At 54.6% G+C, this 21,205-nt stretch overlaps 4 protein-coding genes across 11 annotated transcripts; 3 read left to right on the top strand and 1 right to left on the bottom strand.

Annotated features, from left to right (window-relative positions):
- The first annotated feature begins 37 nt into the window (after window positions 1-37).
- pthlha (parathyroid hormone-like hormone a) lies at window positions 38-11,159 on the top strand. 3 transcript variants are annotated; one of them, XM_086021822.1, is made up of 5 exons: window positions 38-544; window positions 4,464-4,589; window positions 8,814-8,914; window positions 10,117-10,528; window positions 10,821-11,159. In XM_086021822.1, exons 1-4 carry the CDS (start codon window positions 380-382, stop codon window positions 10,520-10,522), a joined length of 798 nt encoding a protein of 265 aa, XP_085877948.1. In that variant the 5' UTR covers window positions 38-379; the 3' UTR covers window positions 10,523-10,528; window positions 10,821-11,159. The 3 variants fall into 3 exon arrangements, with proteins under 3 accessions (XP_085877948.1, XP_085877949.1, XP_085877950.1); XM_086021823.1 differs by lacking the exons at window positions 38-544; window positions 4,464-4,589 and adding an exon at window positions 8,555-8,694; XM_086021824.1 differs by lacking the exons at window positions 38-544; window positions 4,464-4,589 and having other exon boundaries at window positions 8,666-8,914.
- Window positions 11,160-11,345: 186 nt separating this feature from the next.
- On the top strand, window positions 11,346-15,335 carry sco2 (synthesis of cytochrome C oxidase 2). Of its 2 annotated transcripts, XR_015084729.1 has the most exons (4): window positions 11,346-11,495; window positions 12,290-12,842; window positions 13,205-13,534; window positions 14,344-15,335. XR_015084729.1 is itself a non-coding variant. In XM_086022285.1 (3 exons), the coding sequence occupies exons 2-3, from the start codon at window positions 12,291-12,293 to the stop codon at window positions 13,448-13,450; spliced, it is 798 nt and encodes a 265-aa protein (XP_085878411.1). In that variant the 5' UTR covers window positions 11,346-11,495; window position 12,290; the 3' UTR covers window positions 13,451-13,601. The 2 variants fall into 2 exon arrangements, 1 of the variants encoding a protein (XP_085878411.1); XM_086022285.1 differs by lacking the exon at window positions 14,344-15,335 and having other exon boundaries at window positions 13,205-13,601.
- ncaph2 (non-SMC condensin II complex, subunit H2) lies at window positions 14,039-18,885 on the bottom strand. 4 transcript variants are annotated; one of them, XM_086022283.1, is made up of 19 exons: window positions 18,058-18,190; window positions 17,654-17,794; window positions 17,483-17,584; window positions 16,935-16,996; window positions 16,779-16,851; window positions 16,652-16,708; window positions 16,361-16,440; window positions 16,158-16,288; window positions 15,959-16,083; window positions 15,831-15,890; window positions 15,693-15,756; window positions 15,505-15,606; window positions 15,363-15,407; window positions 15,174-15,323; window positions 15,044-15,103; window positions 14,941-14,981; window positions 14,781-14,882; window positions 14,566-14,715; window positions 14,039-14,503 (listed from the first exon to the last, which is right to left on the bottom strand). In XM_086022283.1, the coding sequence occupies exons 1-19, from the start codon at window positions 18,106-18,108 to the stop codon at window positions 14,333-14,335; spliced, it is 1,767 nt and encodes a 588-aa protein (XP_085878409.1). In that variant the 5' UTR covers window positions 18,109-18,190; the 3' UTR covers window positions 14,039-14,332. The 4 variants fall into 4 exon arrangements, with proteins under 4 accessions (XP_085878409.1, XP_085878408.1, XP_085878410.1 ...); XM_086022282.1 differs by lacking the exon at window positions 18,058-18,190 and adding an exon at window positions 18,283-18,885 and having other exon boundaries at window positions 16,158-16,440; XM_086022284.1 differs by having other exon boundaries at window positions 16,158-16,440; window positions 18,126-18,269.
- On the top strand, window positions 15,341-21,191 carry socs2 (suppressor of cytokine signaling 2). 2 transcript variants are annotated; one of them, XM_086022288.1, is made up of 7 exons: window positions 15,341-15,433; window positions 15,522-15,595; window positions 15,721-16,496; window positions 17,402-17,537; window positions 17,663-17,731; window positions 19,164-19,306; window positions 20,010-21,191. In XM_086022288.1, exons 5-7 carry the CDS (start codon window positions 17,691-17,693, stop codon window positions 20,465-20,467), a joined length of 642 nt encoding a protein of 213 aa, XP_085878414.1. In that variant the 5' UTR covers window positions 15,341-15,433; window positions 15,522-15,595; window positions 15,721-16,496; window positions 17,402-17,537; window positions 17,663-17,690; the 3' UTR covers window positions 20,468-21,191. The 2 variants fall into 2 exon arrangements, with proteins under 2 accessions (XP_085878414.1, XP_085878415.1); XM_086022289.1 differs by lacking the exons at window positions 15,341-15,433; window positions 15,522-15,595; window positions 15,721-16,496; window positions 17,402-17,537; window positions 17,663-17,731 and adding an exon at window positions 18,293-18,831 and having other exon boundaries at window positions 19,162-19,306.
- Window positions 21,192-21,205: the final 14 nt, after the last annotated feature.

The raw sequence follows: 21,205 nt of genomic DNA, 5'->3' as shown, positions 1-21,205 counted from the left end.
GAAAAAAATGTGCGCTTGCTTGCTTGCGTGTGAGTCAGCACAGGAATGCGTGCGTGCGTGTGTTTGTGCAAATGGTGTACATGTGTGGAGGGGGGCCACAGGGACTCTAGTTTGTGTGTGTGCGTGATTGTTTTGCAATGCCAAAGTGTGCCTCATCGTCTTGTTGTGCTTTCAGGAGTTTGTAGCTGCATGCGCTGAATGTTTACAAGCGACACATCAAAGTTCGGACAACATTCCACACGTGGGGAACGCACCTGCGGGGGGGGGCGCCGGCCAGCGACGGGGGCAGGAAGAGGCTTCTGCCGCTCCCCCACGCGTACGCCGCAGGACAGACAGGAAGTGACGGCGGGACAAGGTGGACGACAGGAAGTGGCAAGTGATGTATTGTTGCCTGAAACCCTCTTACCTGAAATGTTTTTCCGAAAAGGAAAGAAAGCGTTCCAGCCCCCTAAAACAAAGTTTTTGTTTGTTTTTTTTTCGTTCTGGAGCGGCGCTGGCCTTCATCAAAGACCAAATTCAAAAGAAGGAATCGGCGGACTGCGTGGTGAGTTCATGCTGCAATCCAATCGCTTGTGCAATAAGTATTGATGCCAACCACTAGCATGTCGACGGCGTTTTGCTAGCATGAAGCTAAGCGGATGTTCCCAAGCTTGCAAAGCTAGGAGGTACTCTTCAATTGCATGAGGTGTCAGTCTTTGTTGGATGGTAGTTTGACGTTTGTCGTCACTCGCGCTTGACCCCGTTGTCGTGGTGACGATGGGGATGGATTTCCTTGAGGCCGCCATCTTTGCCCCGTGACCGGCGGACAGACGGGCGGCAATCTTGTTGGCCCGCCGCGTCAACTCCGGAATGGAATGCCGGACGAGCATTTGGGAAGATTGGGAGGCATCCTCGTGGTCTTCATGGAGCTCCAACCAGTCCGTCCGTCCGTCCCTCCGCCCGCCGTCCGACCCGATGAAGGCGGTGGAGCGACACGGCTTTTTGTGTGCGAACGCGCGCCGCACGGGAAGCGGCGAGGATGACTCACCACAAAGAGCAAACGTTGAACCGCCGCAAACCTCAGCAGGAATGTTGGGAATCTTTCAACGTGTACGGAAAAAGCATGGCGGCGTGATGTCGTGGTGGTGACGCGCGCCACTTCCTGCCCACGCTCGTGATGTCACCCTCGACTCATCAATGGCGTACGGTTTGTCGGACGAGCAATTAGGAGGAAGATGGACTGCCTGCCTTCCTTCCTTCCCTGTGCCGCGTGAAGTGCGCGCACACACATACAGCTCCTCGCAAACACGGCGAAACGCACACGCCGATGTGGAAACGCGCGTGACATGGTGCAAGAAGCAGCTCGTCATCACCCGGACTATGGAAAGGCTGGATTCCCACACAAGGGCAGGAAGGAAGGAATGCTTGTGTGGGAGCGCTGGAGGTCTTTCCTCACCTTCACGCTTGAACGCGCGCACACACAAGTGCGTGTGCCCCCCCCCAAACGCACCTTTGAACCCGCCAGGCCGCCCACCCACCCACTCTAAAAATAAACCCTGCCGTTACACAAATAAACGCAAGCTTTCCACATGCACTTGCGACATATGGACAAGATGGCCGCCGCGCCCCGCCGCCCCACGTAAGATGGCCGCCCGGAGGACAGGGGAAGACTGGCTCGCTACGTTTGACATCCCGCCTCCAAACGGGAAAGGGAAACGCCAATTCTGTGCCCGCGAGCCAAATGGGACCCGCCAACACGCGCCACACCCGTCGGACACGCCCACGTCGCGAGGTGACAAACGGAGGCTTGGGGGGCGGCGCCGCTGCCGGCCTTGTGGCGGGCGAGCTCGAGGGTCAGAAGATCTGCTCGGGTCTGGGCTTCATTGGAGAACAAGCGCGTTTGGCCAAATGCGCCCCGGCGAGCGGACGCAGGAGGCCTGCGCTGACAAAAGCAGTTTGTTGCTGTCCAAAATGGCCGCTGTGGAAGGAAGCGGGGATGCTGACGAGTGGTGAAAGGGACTGCGGAGGCGTGAAAGCGCGCGCGTCAGCCGGCTAATGTGACGCTAAGCGAGCGGAACGCGCTCATTAGCTCGCAGACGATTAATTGGCCTTAACGAGCCACCCAGCATCGGGACCGGATGTCAAACGGGAAGCGGAGCCGACCGGGCAGGTCGTGCGGAAAACGCCGACCGTCTCCATGCCCGACCGGCCTGCAATCGCCGCGTGACGATGACTGAGAAAGGAGACGGACGGACGGACCGACAGACTGCTAACAGTACTTTTTTCCCTTGAATGTCCAATTTTTTTCAGAAATGACCACATTCACGCCCCCCAAAATATTTTCAGAAACTTTCGACCGTTGCCGGTGGATGTCGGCGTTGTCTGCGTTTGGCGTGAGTGCGGCGGATGTCGCTTGTTGCTTTCGGATGCGATTGGGTGGAGCCTCGCCGAAGGTTGCATCGGCGTCAGCGCGGTGTCGCGTTTTGAAAAGGCCACGCCGACAGTCCCGCTGTCACCTTGCCCTTCCTTCAAGTGACTTTGCGCGCACGCAGGCGGGCTAGCGGCTAGTTGCTAACGTCAGAGCGGGGCGTCACTTGCTCGCTGGCTGACGAAGATTCGCAGCGAAGCCGCCTAGGCGGGAGTCACATGACCTTTTGCGGACATTAGCGCCGCTCATTAGCCGTGCGAGGCATGCTGGGATATCCAAATGAGTCATTGTCTTTTTTTGGACAGCTTACGATGTTGGTTTCTTGACGACTTGGCTCAGGGCTGCTGGGAAAACTTGAGTTGAATGTTTACATTTAAACCATTGAGCATTTCAATGTCGGCATGACCAGCTCAATCACGAAGTTGGAAAAAAAGAAAGAAGTTCCGATCGACGGCGCCGCCGCCATCTTGTTGCACAACGCTGCCATTTTGTTTGTCCACTTGTCCTTTGAGGGTGGTGGGGGGGGGCCGGGCCGGGCCGGGCCCAGCTGCCGCGTTCGCTCGGGTGGCTCATCTTTGCCGCAGATGTGCTGGAAAAGGAAAAGCTTTGGGGAATACGGGAATGCTGGAAAAGGACATAGTTGGGAGTCACCCGGCGAGGAGGACGAAGGCGCGAGAGCGCAGCGGCGCTTTGGCCGCCCGCTTTTGTTTAGACTGACTTTGAAGGGCCGGCCCGGGAAGGCTCGCTCGCATTCTTCCCACTGGGATTCTTTCCCTCCTCCCGCCCTCCGAGTGGGAACCTTTCCACACGCTTTCATCCGCGCTGGCTTTTGTTGACATCGGGCAGGTGCTAAGCTAGGCTAGGCTAGGCTAACGAGGGCAGGTGTGTGTTTGCGGGCGCTCTTCATCCTCTCGCTGATCCCGCTGAGCTCTATCGCAACACCGCCGCCGCCTGTGATTTCCTGCCAACGTCCGGCTTCTGAACTTCTTCTTTGCGCTCGCTCACGCCGGCGGAATGTTTTCACCTCGGCGGCGCCGCCCTTTTGGTCTTCTCTATCAAGTGCGGGGCGGAAACGCAAACAACCAAAAGCACCCCGCGAAAACAAAAACAAAAGCCGCAAAGTGGGAGCGAGGCGGCCCAATGGCAGCGGAGACGGTGTCATGGCTGCTGCATGTGTGTGCGTGTCTCCTGGGTGGCCTAATAAACAAGAACACCTGACCTTCCTTCTCCAAATAAAGAGTGCGACCGCAGAAGAGGACGGAACATTCTTCCTCTTGTCTTGTTGATCTCCCACATGTGCCGGCGGAGCGCCACCCGCAACCGCCACCTCACCTTCCTCACCCTCCTCCTCTTCCTCACCCTCCCGCTGTCACCCACTTTGGGGTCCAATTGAGCAATTCTTTTCCAATTTCAAAGAGTTGCCAAACGTCTTTAACCAGCACGACTCGCTGCCGCTTGTTCTTTGGCGACGTCAAATGTGACGAATTGAATGTCATTGTCAACTCCGCAGCGACGACGGGCCACGAAGGTGGCCTTTCTTGTGATTTGTCGAAAAGCAAAGTCCAAGTCGTCAAAGTGCGGCTGACACCAACGATGTGACTGTTACAAAACATTTTTTTTTTCACGTGCACGCTTTTTGGGTTTTGTGCCCATATTTGCGTTTTGAAAGCGAAGCGTGACGTTTTCCCAGCTCTGGAAAGGCCACGCCGCAAAGGTAAGCGGAGCCCGCCCAGGCGGCCGACATTTTGGAGGCGGCGAGCGCTAAAAATAGCAAGCAGAAGAAAAGAGCCCATTCCTGGACTGGCGGAATGCTGCGGCGTCCTCGCGTGCACCGGCTGCCGCCGCGTTTGGCCTGCTGGCTGATGTCAGGAAGTCCAACCTCCGAAAAAAGGAACGCGTCTCCCATCATGCATTGCGCTGGGACAGAAAAGTGCCACGTTGTGGCTCCAGCGCAGTCACAACACGGACGGGCGGACGACGCCCGCTTTCTTGCATTCATTTGGTCAACTGTCAAACGATTGACGGCCATTTTTTTGGGGGGGGGGGCTGATTTTAGGTGGGAGCTCCGAGGCAACGCTCACGCCCATCCACATTGGTTTCCCGTCCAGCCGCTCTGCCGACTGCAATGGAAGACGAGGGCCGGCCGCTACGTTGGGGACGAGGCGCCTTTCCTGGCTTGCAGGTGATGCAAGTCTTCTTACCTGTGTGCAATTGTTCTTCTCCAAAATCCAAATAGCCGGCAAAGTGGCCCGGGCTGCTCGCGGCTCTTCTCTGGCTTTGTCCCGGCCCGGGGCCACTTTGACGGACGGCAATTTCAGTCCATGTACCCCCCCGACACAATGCAGTGACCCAGTCTGACGTTAGAGTCCGTGCTAGCTGCCGCTGAGAGGGTCAACCGCGGCAACATTACATTGCAAAAAAAAAAAAAAAGTTTAACCACAAGGCCCATGTGTTCACAAAAGCCACATCATCCCAGGCTAGTGGTCGCTGGTGAAAGACGCTGGCAGCCAATTTTGGAGCCGACAAAGCCGCACGGTTGTCCGCGCGGGTCCGAGAGTACCAAAACAAGCTAGCTGCAGATAGCGCCCGTAGCGCTAGCTTTGGCTAGGCCCTCATTGCCTCATTCCCCAACGATGGTGCGCATGTTGTCGGAAGGAGTCTGGATCTGCTTCCCCCCCCCCGACACCTCTTGACCCCCCCCCCCCCCCCCCCCCCGCCCGCCTGGAGGGCGTTGCGGCCACTGAGGCGTGTGTGTTGTGGTTTCCTGTCAAGCTGTGAACAAGAAACTCTCTTTTACGCGCTGACATTAAAAGCCACATGCTTGAAAAAGACACACTTTTATTTTTAGACTGTCTGCGTGTGCGTGCGTGCTTGCGCCTGTCACTGTGTGCGCACATCTGTTTGTGTATTTGAATGTGTGTTGACGTGTTTGTTATTGTGTGACTGATGGCGTGTGTCAAATTTGGAGCGTGTGTCTGTGGTGGGTTGGTGCTTGTTTGGTTGGCTGTGTGTGTGCGTTAATGTTTGCGTGCGCGCATGTGTGTGGTTGTGCGTCGACATCTTCATGGGCGTGCAGACAGGGATTCTGGGATGTCCCCCGAACGCGTCCAACATCACGACATGCCCACGTACGCCCCCCCCCTCTTCACTCGTTCCTTGTTGTTGTTTTTCTTGCAATTGGCCTTTATTTGTCATCATTCAAAAGTCCAAATGTGACGTTGAAGAAGCAATTGGCTTCCAAATGAGCAACACATGCTGTCCCTTGCGCTGGCTGGAATCCCGCCCGAGCATTAGCGTGCCGCAAGCTAGCTTGTCGCAAGCATGCGAAGGTATCATGAGCTCCTTTTTGCACATTGGCATGGCTGTGGCGATGCGTCTGCGGATGCTCTTGTCCTGACTACCAATAATAGTGCCCCCCCACCCCCTTTCTGTTTCATTGGCTTCCTTGGTGACGCTCATGCAGCGTCTCCAACCACATCCTGCCGTTTGTTGTCTTTTGATGATTTTTTTTTTTTTAAATGCTTTTTATCGCTCTTTCAAATCTTTTTTGTTGGTTTCGCATTGTTTTTAATTGCTTTCCAAACCGCTCCTTCCAGCTCCCCGTTTACATTCACAGGTTAGCCGCAGTGAGCTGAGCGACCACCTACTAGCGCGTACGACTCACGGCTGTGAGATTACACACCGCTCGACTTGATGCACTTGGTGGTGCTGAGCTCGGAAGGTCTTTCATATTTTCTGAGGTTCTCTGAAGGAGTAACCTTTCGATCAAAACACTTGAAAATGAGCCTGAAAATGAGCAGAAAGACTTCCGAGGGGGTCCGCCGTCCGAGCAACGAAATATTTGAGCTTGCCGTGACATCGGCGTGCGCAATGAAAGCCTGGAATGAGGCCAGCGTGTAGGAGGGGCTGCTGATGCTAATGCTAATGCTAATGCCGAGTGTGGGCAGCCATAAAACAGGGTTGGCAAGAGGCACTTCAAGTCCAGAGAAGTTGAGGACTGGTGAACAGGAAGTTGAAATGTGGCAAACGGGAAGTCTCCAACATGCCAGTCAAAATTTTTGATGTGACTCGCCGTCACGGCCTCGCCCCGCTTCCTGGGTGACGTGATAAGAGTGTTTGTGGAGCGCAGTGTCAATGTTGACCCAACGCCTTGGCGGCCATCTTGCCCGTTTGCCATCCGGGGAATTCCCCACAAGGCACGGCCGCTTTGTTTGACTGTGTGGCGTCACAGGAAGTTCAAGGCGCTCGCTCGCGCGGCCGGCGCCGCACGCACACCCCCAGAAACACGACACGCAGCCGACGCGTTGGCCTCATTGGCACCCGCCGGCGCGAGAACACGCGCTCATGATTACGTTCTCGCACACAAACGCGCTCTCGCACAATCGCACTCTCCCAAAGTGCACACTTTTAAGTGGTTATTACGCACACACAAACCCACACTCTTAAAATTCATGGCGCATACAATCAATCGCACCCTTGCTGTTGCACACAAACTCATTACTGCACACCAACCCACAGACGTGCGCGCACACACACACACGCGCGCACGCACGCACACGCACGCAGGCTGCGAGCGCCAAGTTGCTCTGCGGCCTTGAAAAGTTTCCACAGTTCTGGAAGCCGTTAGCGAGGCGGCAGCGGCGGCGCGCATCCTTTGAGCGTCGCCCCGGCCCACCGCAACACTTCACTTGTTAGCCTGTTAGCGCACCACAACTGTTAGCTCATTAGCAGGCCACACGCTCGTTCGCCGCCGACACGTCTGTCTGGCGCGTCGGCGTCGGCCCGTCGCCAGCGCTTTGATGGACGCGTGCCGCCAGGTGTCGCGCGTTGCTGGTCGCGTGACGCGTCAGGAACATGACGACGTTTGGCCGTAATTACGTGACGTCGCGGAATATTCCGCCTCGTGACGTCGTCAACTTTCCCGCCTCCTCGATCCGCGCAAGTTGGCGGCGGCCGAACCAAACGGCGGCGCCTCGTCCTGGCCCCGCCCACCGCCGTCACGGAAGCGGCATACCTTGGCGCGCCGCATGCTAACTAGCCAGCGGGCGCTCGCGAGCCTGATTCTGGTCCTGCTCCCGCTCTCCATTCCGTGGCTTTGTGCGGAGGTGTCGCGTTGCTCGGCCGCAGCGCTGCGACGACGCTGACTCAGCGGAAGGACGCCATCTTGGTGGTGTGTGCGTGCGCGTGTGTGTGCGTGCGCGTGCGCGCCCTGATGAAGCAGCAAGAAGTCTTGTTTTTCCATGCTGCTAAAAATAGATCCGTCAAAGAGCAGACATGTTGGATTAAGTGTCTGCCCTCGTTTCCACGACGACGCAAACAAGAAGTTCAAAGACTGCCAAATAGAACGTTCAAGGCTGGCTAACAGGAAGTTGGAGACTGCTAACAGGAAGTTGCTTGGCAAGTCGAATTCTGCTCAACAGCGAGTTGAAGACGGCACGTCTACGTTGCGTTGAGGCCATGTTGGATGTACGCAGGAGGAGGAGGAGCACTCTGCGTGTCAATTGGTTCGTCCTTCCTGTTGGAGGCGTGTGAGCGTAAATAGGATGAAGATGATCACGTTACGTAACGTGTAGCGATCGTTGTTAGTGCGCCGCTTGAGTCATTTGGTCGTTATTGAACATTAACGTCAGATGGCCATCGTGACATCACCGGCCGTGTCAATTAGCATTATTAGCAGCATTAGCATCACGGCGCCGCTTCTTCTTCTTCTTCTTGCTCTCACGGCGGCGGGGGCGGCGGCCTTCCTCCCTCCGTTCCAACAAAGCGGCCGGGACCACCGCCGAGGTGATGTCATGCGCCACCCACAGCTCAGCTGTGTGTGCGCGCGCGCTCGCAGTGTGTTTTTGGGGGGGGGGGGTCGGCTGAAAACGGTTGGACTTTTTTCAAGTGAGGCAGATGATGACTTTTAAGCACCTGGAATGCGGACGCGCGCTGAAAGGCGGAGGGCGTCATCAGGACGGATGGTCGGCATGGAAACCTCCTTGAGGCCGCCCCTCCATTAACCCCCCCCCCACCCCCGGCGCTGAGGCTCCGCCCCTCGCCGAACGCCCGCCCGCCCGGACGCTCTCCCGACGGTCCCGAAGCCGCTCGCGGCATTCCCGCATCCGCGCAACATCTGGAAACACGCACTCGCACGCACACACGTGCAGTCTGCTCAAGTTCACACGGCACAAGAAAAAGGACGAGGAGGAGAAGATCGTCGTCGTCCTCTTGGATCTGCAGCCTGACTTTCCTCCTTGGAACTTTTTTTGTTGTTCTTTAACTGTGACCAAGTCCGCGGACGGAACGTAAGTTTGCTGCCGAGCAGCTCGTCGCTCTTGCTCGTCTGCGCTCGAGCTCAGCTCAGCTCAGCTCAGCTCACCTCACCTCATCTCTCTCTCTGTCTCTCTCTCTCTCCGGTTGGCAGGAGCGTGCGGCCAAGATGTCCGGCGCGGGCGCCCTCTTCCTGGCCGCCTTCCTGCTCTGCTCGCCCGACGCCAACCGGGCCCGACCCGCCGACGCCAGAATGTAAGTTGCTCTCCGCCGTCGTCTCGTGCGCCTCCGCGGCTCCTCTTCCTCGCGCCTCGCCCGCCGCTGCCGCACTTTCACCCGGCGGGGGGGGCGACACCCCAGAAGAAGGAAAAAAGTCCAAAGAGAACAAGTGGGAAATGGCTTGATTGTATTTGAAAAATTCAATCTCAACGCAAATGCCGTCGTTCGCAAACCAAACGATGAGTCACAATTGCAAAAGCGAGCGCTTTGTCAGAAAAGGTCAGCCGGAAGAAAAGAAGTGAAAGTCGTCCGCTCACTAGTGACGAAAATCATTTCAACCTTCACAAGAAAAAGAAACTTCCAGTCTTAGGTACAAAGTCGTCATTTTACCGTTTAAACGTGTTTTTTAAAAAGCCAATTTTGCAAGAAAAAGCCGTCGTTTTGGGGAGAAAATCTGGTGGCCAAGCCTCAAAGTGTGCCAGAGCCAGGCGACGGAGCGCCAACGTCGGGCGGGCGGGCGGCCGGGCGGCGAGTTCCGGAGCGTCCCGCTGAGGCTCCTCCGGGCCAGGAAGCGGCAGCCCGCTTTGAGGACGGTGCCCCGGGGGGGGGCCCGTCCCGGACGACGGGGGCGCGCCGGCCGTGTTTTTGCTGTTTGTGTGCTCAGAGCGCGCCGGCTCGGGGTTCCCAGGCTCGGCGGGCTCCCCGCCCTCGGCCGCGCTGTTTGTTTAGGAGCCCGGCGCCCTGAGCCAGTTGAGAAACTCGATCCGGGCCGGCCGGCGGGAAAGATAACAGCGCTAAGACGCGCAACAGAAGGAAAGGAAGAAGGAGAAACGCGCCGCCTCGGCCCATCTGGACGGAATCAAAGCGGAGCGGACGCTGCCGTCGGCTCTTCTCCTGCTGCTGCTGCCGCCGCCGCCGCCGGAGAAGCGCCTGGCGGGCCGCGGCGCCGCTCGCCAAATCAACAGAAACACTCATGACAAGAAAAAGTTGCACTAGTGCGACGAGTTGAAAAGGAAAATGTTTTGATTTTTGATCTTGGCAGGAATGAGTCCAAAACAAGTTGAGGTGATTATTCAAAGTGTGAAAAGAAGCCAAAGTTGAGCTTGCGACCCCGGCCCGCTTTTCTTTCTGCTCTCCCGCCGCTCCTTTGCTTCCACGGGGAGGGAGGGAGCGCCTCGCCTCCCGCCGTCGCTTGTGCCTGGCAAACGCGGCCACTCTTGTGCTTTGCTTTTGCTCAGGCGGCGCTCGGTGACGCACGCGCAGCTGATGCACGACAAGGGCCGCACGCTGCAGGACTTCAAGCGCCGCATGTGGCTGCAGGAGCTCCTGGACGAGGTCCACACGGCCGAGATCCGCCAGCCGCCGCCGCCGCCGCCGCTCCCCGAGGCCGGGCCGGCCCTCCCGCCCTCGCTCTCCAAGGCCCCGCCCCCGCCGGGCAAGGGCCTGCCGTCGGACTGGTCGGCCGAGGAGCGCCCGGCCACCAACCTGCCGCAGGAAACCCACAAGGGCTTGAAGGACGCCAAGCGGCGCAAGAAGGCGCGGCCCGGCAAGAGGAGGGACGCCGACAAGAGGAAGAGGAGGGCCCGCTCGCCGGACGCCGCTCCCGGCTGGCCTCCGGCGTGGCGGCGGGGGAAGCTGCTCTGAGCGCAGGTCAGTGGCAGCATCGGCATCAGCCTAACTACTTGACAAATGGGACAAAATCGGCAGCAAAGCTCTTCAACTCGCTTCAACACCAAGATGCCGCACGTGGCGCCTAAGCTATACTTTTAGATTACACAAGGCGAAGGCCCGTCTTAGTGTTGTTGAATTCATTCAAGATATCAACAAATTTGTATTGATGAATGCATTTTTCGTCTTCACTTAAAGAAGTGAATTGTTGTATTGAATAAAGTCTTCATGTCAATGAACATCATTACTAATTGTCTTTTTTTTTTTTGTGCAGGACCCTGTGGTGAGCGGCGAGGACCCCTAAACAGTCGTCTTGCTGTTTGGAAAGAAAAGGAAAGAACAAGATGGATATTTATTGTGTATATAGAAAACAGTAGAATAGGAAGTGACGTGAAAATGAAATATTTTCTTTTGATTCCAACGTGCGTTGTAATTTATTTGTTTTGAATGTTGTATTTATTTGACTGGTTTTTCTACCATCAAGCACTTTACACCGACAAACAAGTCGACTTTGGTCTTTTGTTGACTTTGAGTTGATCTTCTGTCAATGACACCCCCTGGTGGTTGCTTTGGGCACTTGCACTGACATTAAACATTTGACACAATCTCTGAACTCGTGTGCTCTTTTCTTGCCCGCTTGCGCGCAAAGCGCGAGAAAGGAAAGGACCCCCCGAGACGTCGCCGTCGTCTTGTGGTGTGTTGACGCTCTCTTGGCAAGCTGTTTTTGCTCGCACCCGCGAAAAAAAAAAAAAAAAAAGACGAAGCATTCCAGTCCTGTAGGTAGCGCTAATGTGGATATACGCTGGTAGCTCACCGCCGCCATTTAACTCGAGGAAGAACAAGCAGCAGCTGCTAGCATCGTGCTAATGACTGCCAGCAGTAAATGAGAGCGTCCTTTTTCTTTGTTTCTTGTTTTTGTGCGAGTGGCTCCTCGTGGAAGTGACACAAAGTAAGTCTGAACTTCTCTCAAGCCCGAAACATCGAACGCTTAGCTGAGGGGATGAGGGCAACACGTCTAACTTAGCAGCGACATTGACATCATTTCCCATGACAAAATTGCTTACTGGATAGAATTGTCATTTTTCTGCATTCGTGTCTCGAGAAAAAAAAATGTTAAAAGGTGATTTATTCGAGGCACTTTACATTATTTACAAATTAAACTGACATAGTTTAATTAGTTGTGATGACAATAACGATTATTTTAATAATTGTTAACCTGTTGATTTATCCCCTCAATATATTGGATTTCATTCCCAAACGGAATTCAACGGAATCATTTCAAATTGTCAGTGTAGGAAATGCACAAAAATAATCGGTCGTGATTCAGCTCCTGGTTTGGTGTGTGACATGCGTCGGAAAGAGAGCAAAAATGATTGTTTTTCAAAGTACAAATTTTATTTTGAAAGATAACATTGGTCAACAGTACACTTGAATCAGCGATGGCTTTACGTGTCCCCAAATGTATTTTGACGCTGATTTTGTCTTGACCTTTTCGAGCACATCAATTTTGCATTTGTTGTTTCTAAGTTTGACTTCTGGAAGCTTGCGCAACACGGGTTTTAAGATGCCTTATTTATAGCTATGACGCATCCGGAAAAAAGGTAAATGAGGTCCGTGAAACGATGATCAAAATTGTTGTCGATTCATAGTTTAGATGAATTAATAGTCAGATTTGCGGAAGCTCCAGTTGTAATGATGGACCCATTTCAGAATGCGACATATTTCTGACTGCCTTGTGTTCAGGATGCTGCTGGCACTCCGGTGCCTTGCGGCGGACCTCCGTGGAGGTTTGCGGCCGAGGAAGTCGTTGCGGGGGGGTCCGCTCAGAATTCCTCCTCCTCCGCCGCCGCCTCCAGCCCGCCTCTTGTCTCAAGGTGAGCGATCGTCGGCCAAGCTGAAGCTGAGGACGCGCGTGGCGGTGACGCTACTGCTGGGCGGCGGGCTGCTGGCGGCGTGGGCGTGGGTGGCCGCCGAGAAGCGTCAGGAGGAGCTGCGGACGCGCGTCGAGCAGCTGCGGCGGGTGGCACTGGGTCGGGGCGACTTCAACCTGGTGGACCACAACGGGCTGCGCCGCACCAAGCGGGACTTCCTGGGCCGCTGGGTGCTGCTCTACTTCGGCTTCACGCGCTGTCCCGACATCTGCCCCGACGAGCTGGACAAGATGAGCGCCGCCGTGGCCCGGCTGGACGCCGACGCCTCGCTGCCGCCCGTGCAGCCGCTCTTCATCACCGTCGACCCCGAGCGCGACCCCGTCGACGCCCTGGCCCGCTACGTCAAAGACTTTCACCCTCGACTGGTAGGGCTACTTGAAAATTTTCCAAGCCGGAAACTTCCCGTGGGGATACACGCGGGCAAGTGACAAAATGGGGATGGAACATACCTACACGGCTCTCCAAAATAATGCAAATAAGTGGGGGATTGGAGAAAGAAAACATTCCAATACATGGAGACGGGGTCCCCAAAAACATACGTATGGGATCTGACTTTAAAAAAGTTGCGTGAGATTGTGTACCAATACGATCATGAATAAGTGGGGATCAGGTCCCAAAAATGCCAAGAAGTGGGGAATGGGGTAAAAAAAAAAAAAAAAATTGTTGCAGTGAAGCAAATTGAATGCGTCTGTGGCGTTTCCAAGTTGAAATCTTTCTGAACCGGCAGGTGGGACTGACGGGCACGTCGGAGGAGGTGCAGGAGGCGGGCCGCGACTACCGCGTGTACGCCAGCCGCGGCCCGCCCGACCAGGACGGCGACTACCTGGTGGACCACTCGGTCCTCATCTACCTGCTGGGCCCCGACGGACTCTTGGTCGACTACTACAACCGGCTGAAGGACGAGGAGCACATTGTGCAAAGCGTCCGCCGGCACATGGCCGAGCACGGCAAACTGCAACGCCGGCCTGACTAAAGGTGCAATCGCGCCGCCGGTAAATCGCCATGGCCAAGTCAGATGGGGCATTTTGCAAAGATTCCTCATCGGAAACGTTGAATGGTAAGCGATCGCATATCGGAGCAGACATCCTTGGAAAATAATAGAATAAAAAAATCCTGAGAACGTTTCAAGAGATTTGTCAGTAGATGCTTCACCAGGGTTGTTAAAACATGCTTCGAAATTATTGCATATGGGAGAAGCAGATTTACACTAGGTTGTTAAAATGTCCATTTTTTTTTTTTTTTTGTTGTCCCATTGACTCCAATTGTAAAAAACAGTCAGCGATTGTTGGAATTGCTAAAAGAGGGGTGCGTGAGTGTGTGCAAAATATTCAAAAATGACTTAGTTATAACACTCCAAAGTGTTGTCCATTTTTTGGACAAAATACCGTAAATCTAGGAAAAATAGACTAACACGGGGTGGTCAAGTATGAAATAGTTCGCACAACTGCAGCTGTTATTTCCACTCCTGCATTTTTAAATTGGACGTATCGAGTAGAGCGACTGAAAATAATGATTTTCAGTGAGAGGAAAAATATCGGCATCAATGTCTTGAAAAATAGTGTCGCCTTGTTGAAAGAATGTTTATTGAAACCAGGTTTGTTGAATACAAAATACTCATAAATGAAATTTATTTGATTAAAAATCTGAGACATGTTTTAAAATGGAACCAAAACATTCCAGGGAGCTGCCAGGCAATTGATTTGAGAGCAAATCAAGTTTGGTAACTTTTCAAAACAACTCCCATGTTTAATTTTCACTGAAGCTCCTCTGTGTTCATTTCAAACAAGAATTGAAGGTGCCGCCGGTTGCCTCGCTTCTGCTTGCTCGCTCTTTCTTCTTCAATGGCGCCGCGTTTTCATGGCGCAGGCCGGAGCTCGCCGTCGTCTTGCCGAGGAGGGCGAAGACCGGGGAGGTCTTGGAACCTGTCGACGCCGCCGCAAACCTCGCTGAGCAGCGTCAAGCCCATCGAGTCCACGCTGTCCTCCAGACCCGCCGCGCTGTCGATGGCCACCGTGTGCTCGTTGGCCTGAAACGCGCCACCGTGATGTGATGTGGCGGCCGCGTCAGCGCGACGTCACGCCCGCTTACCAGATGCAGAGACGCCAGCAGCAACCTGCAGGCTTCAGAGTTGTCCAGGCCTTGCACGATGGCGGAGAAGGCGCGGCGCCGGCCCAGGCCGTCCAACGCCGACACCACCCTGTCGCCGTACCGGTGGATGTCGAACGGCGCCCGCGCCTCCTGCCGGCGGAAACGGCGTCAGCAGGGCAAAGGTGGCCATGGCGAACGCCATGGCGGCAGTTCACCTGCTCAAGGAGCTTGGGCCGGATAGACTCCTCCCACTCTTTGACGCGGCGCGACAAGGCCGTCTGCTGCTTGTAGTCTCGACAGTTCCTCGCCATCTGCTCCTAAAGACGCGCGCGTTAGCCTGGGTGGCTCGCCGTGAGGCGTGACGTCATCACCTACCACTCGCAGAGTGACCAGGTCCTGGTAACTCAGCCGGGCCTCTGCAAACCAACGTTGACAACGCATCAAGTCGGGAATCGGTCCATCCGTCGTCTCAACTCACCTAGACTCGCGTCGTCACCTCCTGCCTCGAGCGCTTCCACTTGCTCGTCGTCGTCGGCCTCTACACACACACACACTTTGTTCACACTCAGGTGTGCATACGTGCGTGTTACCCAGAAGGTGGTGCTGACCGAATTCCTCCATGGGGTCCAGGTGCTTTTCTTGTTCCTTTGCGTCCTCGGGCTCCAGAAGCCTCGTCATATAGTCGTCGTCCAAAGCGTGAGCGCCGCTTGTCGTCTTGACCTTGCTTCTCAGGCGCCACTTATAAATGTAGTTGAGGTCTGCAGTCAAACAAAGTCATGTTAGCGCATGAGAGCTACCGATGCAGGCGGGTCCTCTCCTGAGCTTGCATTCCGGAGGATCGTCTGCAACAAGAGGAAGCGTTGAGGTGGTGAGAAGGCAAAAGATGCCAGTGGACGCTTGGAGCAGGTGCGTGCGTGCGTGCGTGCGTGCGCGTCTGACATGTTTGTTTGAACCAGGTCCTGAAGTCCTGCAAGGGAAGCTCAGCCTGCCGTTTCCTCTTGCCTTCGTCGTCCAGACCGGCCGGAACCTTGTAGGTCTTTCCTGGAGCAAGCCGCGAGAGAACCGGTCAAGTCCACTTCTGACCCGAGCACCCCCCCCCCCCCCCCCCCCCCCCCTTCAAGGTGTACCTGACTTGAATGGTTTGTCCCCCCCCAGCGAGGCGTACGGATCGTGAAGCGCCCACATGTTGCACTGAAACGACAAGCGGACAACGTCAACGCACTCGAGTGGCCAAAAGGTCACGGCAATGAGTTTGGTCACCGTACAGCGGGGGGCGCCGCCACCGCAGCCGTGGGGACAACCTGCCACTCTTCCCGACGTGGAGCCTGAACGCAGCACAGCACAGGGATGGAAACGCACTCACGTACGCGCGCGCGCACGCAGACGGGCCGACCTGCTGCCTCTGGACGTGCTCGTCTACTTCCTGTTCCACTTCCATGGCGCCATCCGCAGGAAGAAAGCTCTGCTCGGGGCCGTCTGCCGCCATTTGGTGATCGCCGGTCGGGAAGTCAACAACACCTGACGCGGCACAGAAGGGATGATGGACGGATGCCACATAATGACGTGTGTGCGTGCGTGCGTGCGTGTGTTACCGGCATCCTGCAGAGGTGCGCTGGCGGCGGCGGCGGAGGAGGGCGGGGTCAGACGGATCAAGCCATCAAGTCCCGGCAGGAAAGTGTTGATGCGGAAGTCCTTTTGGCTACACACCACCTCACCTTTGGCACTGACGAAGCACACACGCAGATGAAGACCTGGAGCCCGCCCGCTGTGGCGTTCACAGACTCGGTGGGCCCACCTGATGAGAGGAAACTTGTGCTTGTCTCGACTTTCAGGACGAATCAGAGACAGCGGAGGCAGGGGAATCACCTTCACCGGCTGCAACGACAACAGCGGCAGCCGCTTTGACTGACAGCTCACACAAACGGGACCAGGTGTGTGCGTGTGCGCGTCTCCGTGCCCAGTTGTGCCCTTTCAAACGAGTTGTCATCTGTGTCCGTGTGTGTGTGACATTTAAGCACAAGTGTGTTTGTCACTTGTGAGTTGTGCATTGGTGTTTTTGTGAGTGAGTGAGTGAGTGAGATCTGACCGCGCCGACTTTGGGCTTGTCCACCCAGGCGGCCGCTTCCACCTCCTGTTCGCAAAACTGCAACGATGACAAGAAAGAAACTTAGTCCAGCTGTTGCCACCCACGTGGCACACTTCCTGTTCCTCACGTTGTCGTAGTAATCAACATCATCATCCCGGTGCTCCGCTGCGCCGTCACGCGCCGCCGCTTCTTTTCTCGGTCTGTCAGCCGAAAAACAAACCAGGAAAAAAAAAAAACCAAACAATTAGAGCAAGTTGAAAGGCGGACTTGACGGGTGGCTTACTTGTTGATCTTGTCTCGGATGTAGTCCAAGGTTTCGAAGACCAAATTGTGCAGCATCTCCACCTGCAACATCGTCGTCATGGTCACATACAGGACAGCACAAAATTGGTTATTTCCTCATCCGATATGATGGTTGGATGTTGCTTGGTCATCCCACAGGTGGCCATTAGAGGGCACTCATGTAGAGCAAGACGATGGTCTTGTCTTGATGCCATCTGGCATTATGGGGAACGCTTAAGTTCACCTCAACGTTTTGCTGCAGACAGGAAAGCCAGCCCCGAGACATTGCAGTTATGGTACACTTTGTCTTTATTAGAATTGAGTGTTTGTTTTCTCTTTTTGCCCACAAATAAATGAAATGTTTGGATGAAAACGAAGAAACGGAATGAAACGTTCGGTGAGGTCGGCAGCCTTGATTAGCGCGGTGTGATTTCTTTGCTGAACGTTTGTTGGTCTTTCTCGTTCAAGAACACTCAACCCGAACCAACGTTGGAGCCCGGCCAGACATTTGCCACTCAAAAAGCCTTCAATGTCCGTCTTGCACTTTACCTTCTTGCTGTAGATGCAGGCAGAACCTTGGATGAGCAACGCCGCCTCCGCAAAGTTGAGTTGGATTTTGCCATCGTCCAGCGTGATGCAGATCTCGTCCAGCTGCAACACACGCACGCGTTCACAACACCATCATGGTTGCTTGTGTGTTTGCCATGAAACGTTGTCGACCTCTTCCAGGTAGTCGTTGAGCTCGGCCGCCACGTCCATGTCCCAGTTCTTGGTCAGGTCCCTGATGGGCTGCAGCAGGTGAGCGAATCGGCTCTCGGTCGACTCCATGACTGCGGTGTGCAGCGGGGCCACCGGCTCTCGCTACACGCACGCACGCGCGCGCGCGCACACACACACACACACACACACACACACACACACACACACACGCCAATTTCAGGGCAGGGGTTTGACGGCGCATGCTTCGACGAGCGTATCTCTCAGTCTAGACTAAACTAGTCCGGTTTACAAATGCAAAAACAAAATGGCTTGAAGACAAATCGTGTGCCTGACTTTGCTAGTATGCTTCTTATCATCGCCGGCGTGACGGTTGAAGTACTCAGATAAAAGACGTGTAAACCCACAGCGACGCTTATTTCAACGAAGTAGCAGAGAGTAGAGTTGTCAAAAATCATGGAGATGAACAACTTACTCGACGCAGCACGCAAAGAAACGAATAAACAAAGTGCCTTCAAATGTCAAAGTTCCCGGGCAAAGCCTCCTTCGTTTCCTTTTGTAGGCTACTTCCGTCTCACGTCGAATTGAGGCGCTGCAAACATGACATACTGCCGCCTGCTGGTCATTCTTACCATCGCACTTTTACTCTCTTCTTCGGTGCTTAGCGGCTGGCAAAGCAGCTAAACTTTCCACCGGCGCCATTCCTGGCCGTTTCGTTTGGGAGTTTTGTTTTGAATGCGCGCTGTCGACGTTTGCTCCAAAAAACGTTTCGAGTGGTTTCCAAATATTTATTCGTGTATGCGTAGCTCAAGTCCCGTTCGGTTTGTTGCCTCGATCACACACGATTGGAGCGTTTGAATGGATCGTCGTGGTTGGATCACGTGACCGCGTTCCTGGAAAGTTCCTGGAAGAGGAGCTGAGCTTGAGAAGCGTCGAGATCTGCGCTGCCTTGGCTCGCTTTTGTCGCGTTCAAGTCGCTTTTTGGCTGCTGTGTTCGGCCTCCGAGCAGCATGTCGGCGCACCTCGACGCCCAACTGGCGTTCCGCGAGGCTGCTCTGTTATAAAAGGACGCATACCAAGATGGAAACCGACAAGATGACTGAGGACACCAAATGTTGACGGCTAGTCGTGCGCACTGAGGACGTTTGGAGCTGCGACGGTGAAGACAAACGAGAGCCTCGGTGAGCATCGAGACACGCGACACGGATCTGGATGAGTGTGTCTGCCTTTAGCAAGCTAACAGCTAGCAGCCGGTATCAGGGGCGTAGCCAGAAATGTTTTAGTGGGGTGGCCACAAGCACGCACGTGGCCCCCCTCTGTAACTGACAATAGTAACCACAAGTCAGGGTTTCGTGAAATCAAATGCACACTGATCCAGAAACTTGCTCCACGTGCTCCTGATAGCACCAGGATCAAGTCCAAGTCAAAAGCTGAGCCCAATGCCATTATCATCTGATCTCTTGCACTGTCATCATCATCAACATCACAGTACTGGTTGTGCTGCTTCCCACAGGCGTCCGGTCCCGGTGGTCTGCTCTGCCGGTTGGACGCGTCCGTCGATGACCTGCCAGTCGTGCGAGGCCATCGAGAGCGACCCCCCGGCGGAGCCCGAGCAAAGGCGCGTGGCCTTGGCCGTGAAGGAGCTCAAGAACGCAGGTATCGCTCAAGCGCTGCACCGCCGACGCGTTAGCACGCGCTAGTTGACGACAAGTGAATGAAACGTCCCAACGTACTTCAACATCGTGCCTTGACATTGTTGACAGATGCAAGTTGAATTTCGTCATGACCACGCTCATTACTCAAATACCCAGAAATGAAATCATCTTTCCCCAATGAAATGAATGCAAAGGCATTCCAGACCCCCCAAAAGTACATTTGTTTTGGTATCTAACAAGGAAAACTAGCTCTTTGTTTATACTATAAAAGCAGAGTAATAGCGCCATAAAAAAGAATGTAAAGCATCAAACAGTTTGTACATCATGATTTCATTTCATGCTGCAATCCGATCCATTGTGCCACTCCCGCTTCATCTGGTGTGCATACCTTGGCCACCGGGGGGCAGTACTCTCGTATAGACAGACACAAACGCACAACAACAGTACTTCTACGCAAGTTGCAGTAATGTTAGTCGTTCACTGTGAAGGACCAAGAATATTTCGCGTTTGTTAGTGTTAAGCTAGCAGGGGCCCTTTTTCAGGCAACATCGATAAGTATCTCCTGGCCCCCCTCCTTGAAAAAAAGGCTGGAACGAATTAATGTCCTTTGCACCGCTTCCAATGTAGAAAGATGATTTTGAGTCGCAACTCCAACTGGTATCCGACGGCAGCGCCACGTTTGATTTTGCCGTGTTTGCGCGCAGGCTGGTACTGGGGAGCGCTGACGGCCACCGAGGCCAAAGATGTCCTGCGGGACGCGGCGGAGGGAACTTTCCTGGTGCGGGACAGCTCGCAGAGGGACTTCCTGTTCACCATCTCCGCCGTGACGTCGGCGGGCCCCACCAACCTGCGCATCCGCTACGACGGCGCCAAGTTCAAGTTGGACTCGGCGCTCCCAGTCAGGCCCAAACTGCAACAGTTTGACAGCGTGGTGCGCCTGGTGGAGCATTACGTGCAACTGTCGCGCAGCGCCGACGCCGCGGCCGGCACGCCGCCCAACGGGACGGTCCCGCTCCTCCTCACCCGCCCCGCCTACGTGGCCGTGCCGCCGCTGCAACACCTGAGCCGCGTGGCTATCAGCAGGAGCGCGCGGCGTCTCGGTGACCTGCCGCTGCCCAACAGGCTCAAGGACTACCTGGCCGACTACTTTTACAACGTGTAGCGCGCCGGGTGCGCCGCATCTAGTTTGAGAACCACTGCATAAACGCAACCAAAATGTCAAAGTGTGCGCTGGCGCCGGGCGGTCCTGCTGTTACCCACAATGCAAAGCGCACACGCGCGCTCCCGTGGCCTCCATCTTGGCGTCACGGGCGTCCGTCTCAGGTAAACAGACTGTGATGCTCCTGTCTTATTTTGAAGGAGACTCTGCTCGTTTCCTTTCCTGTGTTTTTGTACGTTGTCTTGATGCAGCGGCCTGTCAAAAGTATTTATTGATGACGTCACACTGAATGATGAAGCATGTTAACTGTTTCCGGTTGACGTGAACAAACTTGTAGCATCTTGTCATTAATGAATTTCCTTAAAAGCTGATGCAACTCAAACTTATTTAAATATGGCGAGAAAGCCCTCATTTTCAATGACGTAAGCCAGAAAAATAGGCAACAAAGATTTAAGTTATTTTCAGCAACAAAATTGTTGTCCTGAACTAGTACGTGGTAACAATTGTTTCAAGTTTGAGTGTCTGTTGTTGAGTATTTGAGGAAAATGCATCAGAAAATGTTTTGACCAAATTCAGTAGTAACTGTTCTGTGAAGTGTCCTGCTTTTGCAAAACATGTTCCGCTGTCTTGTTTTCTGCTAGGACTCAAAATCGGCCTAAGCAGCCTCGACCGCGCATAGCGGCTTATTTGTTTATTGTATTTAGCTCATTAAAAATTGGTTTGGGGATTTTTTTTTTCCTT

This window comes from Filicampus tigris, chromosome 22 (assembly GCF_054856515.1).
Source record: "Filicampus tigris isolate MCC_2025a chromosome 22, RoL_Ftig_1.0, whole genome shotgun sequence".
In the NCBI taxonomy this organism is placed as follows: domain Eukaryota; kingdom Metazoa; phylum Chordata; class Actinopteri; order Syngnathiformes; family Syngnathidae; genus Filicampus; species Filicampus tigris.
This window is presented reverse-complemented; position numbering and strand designations above follow the sequence as displayed.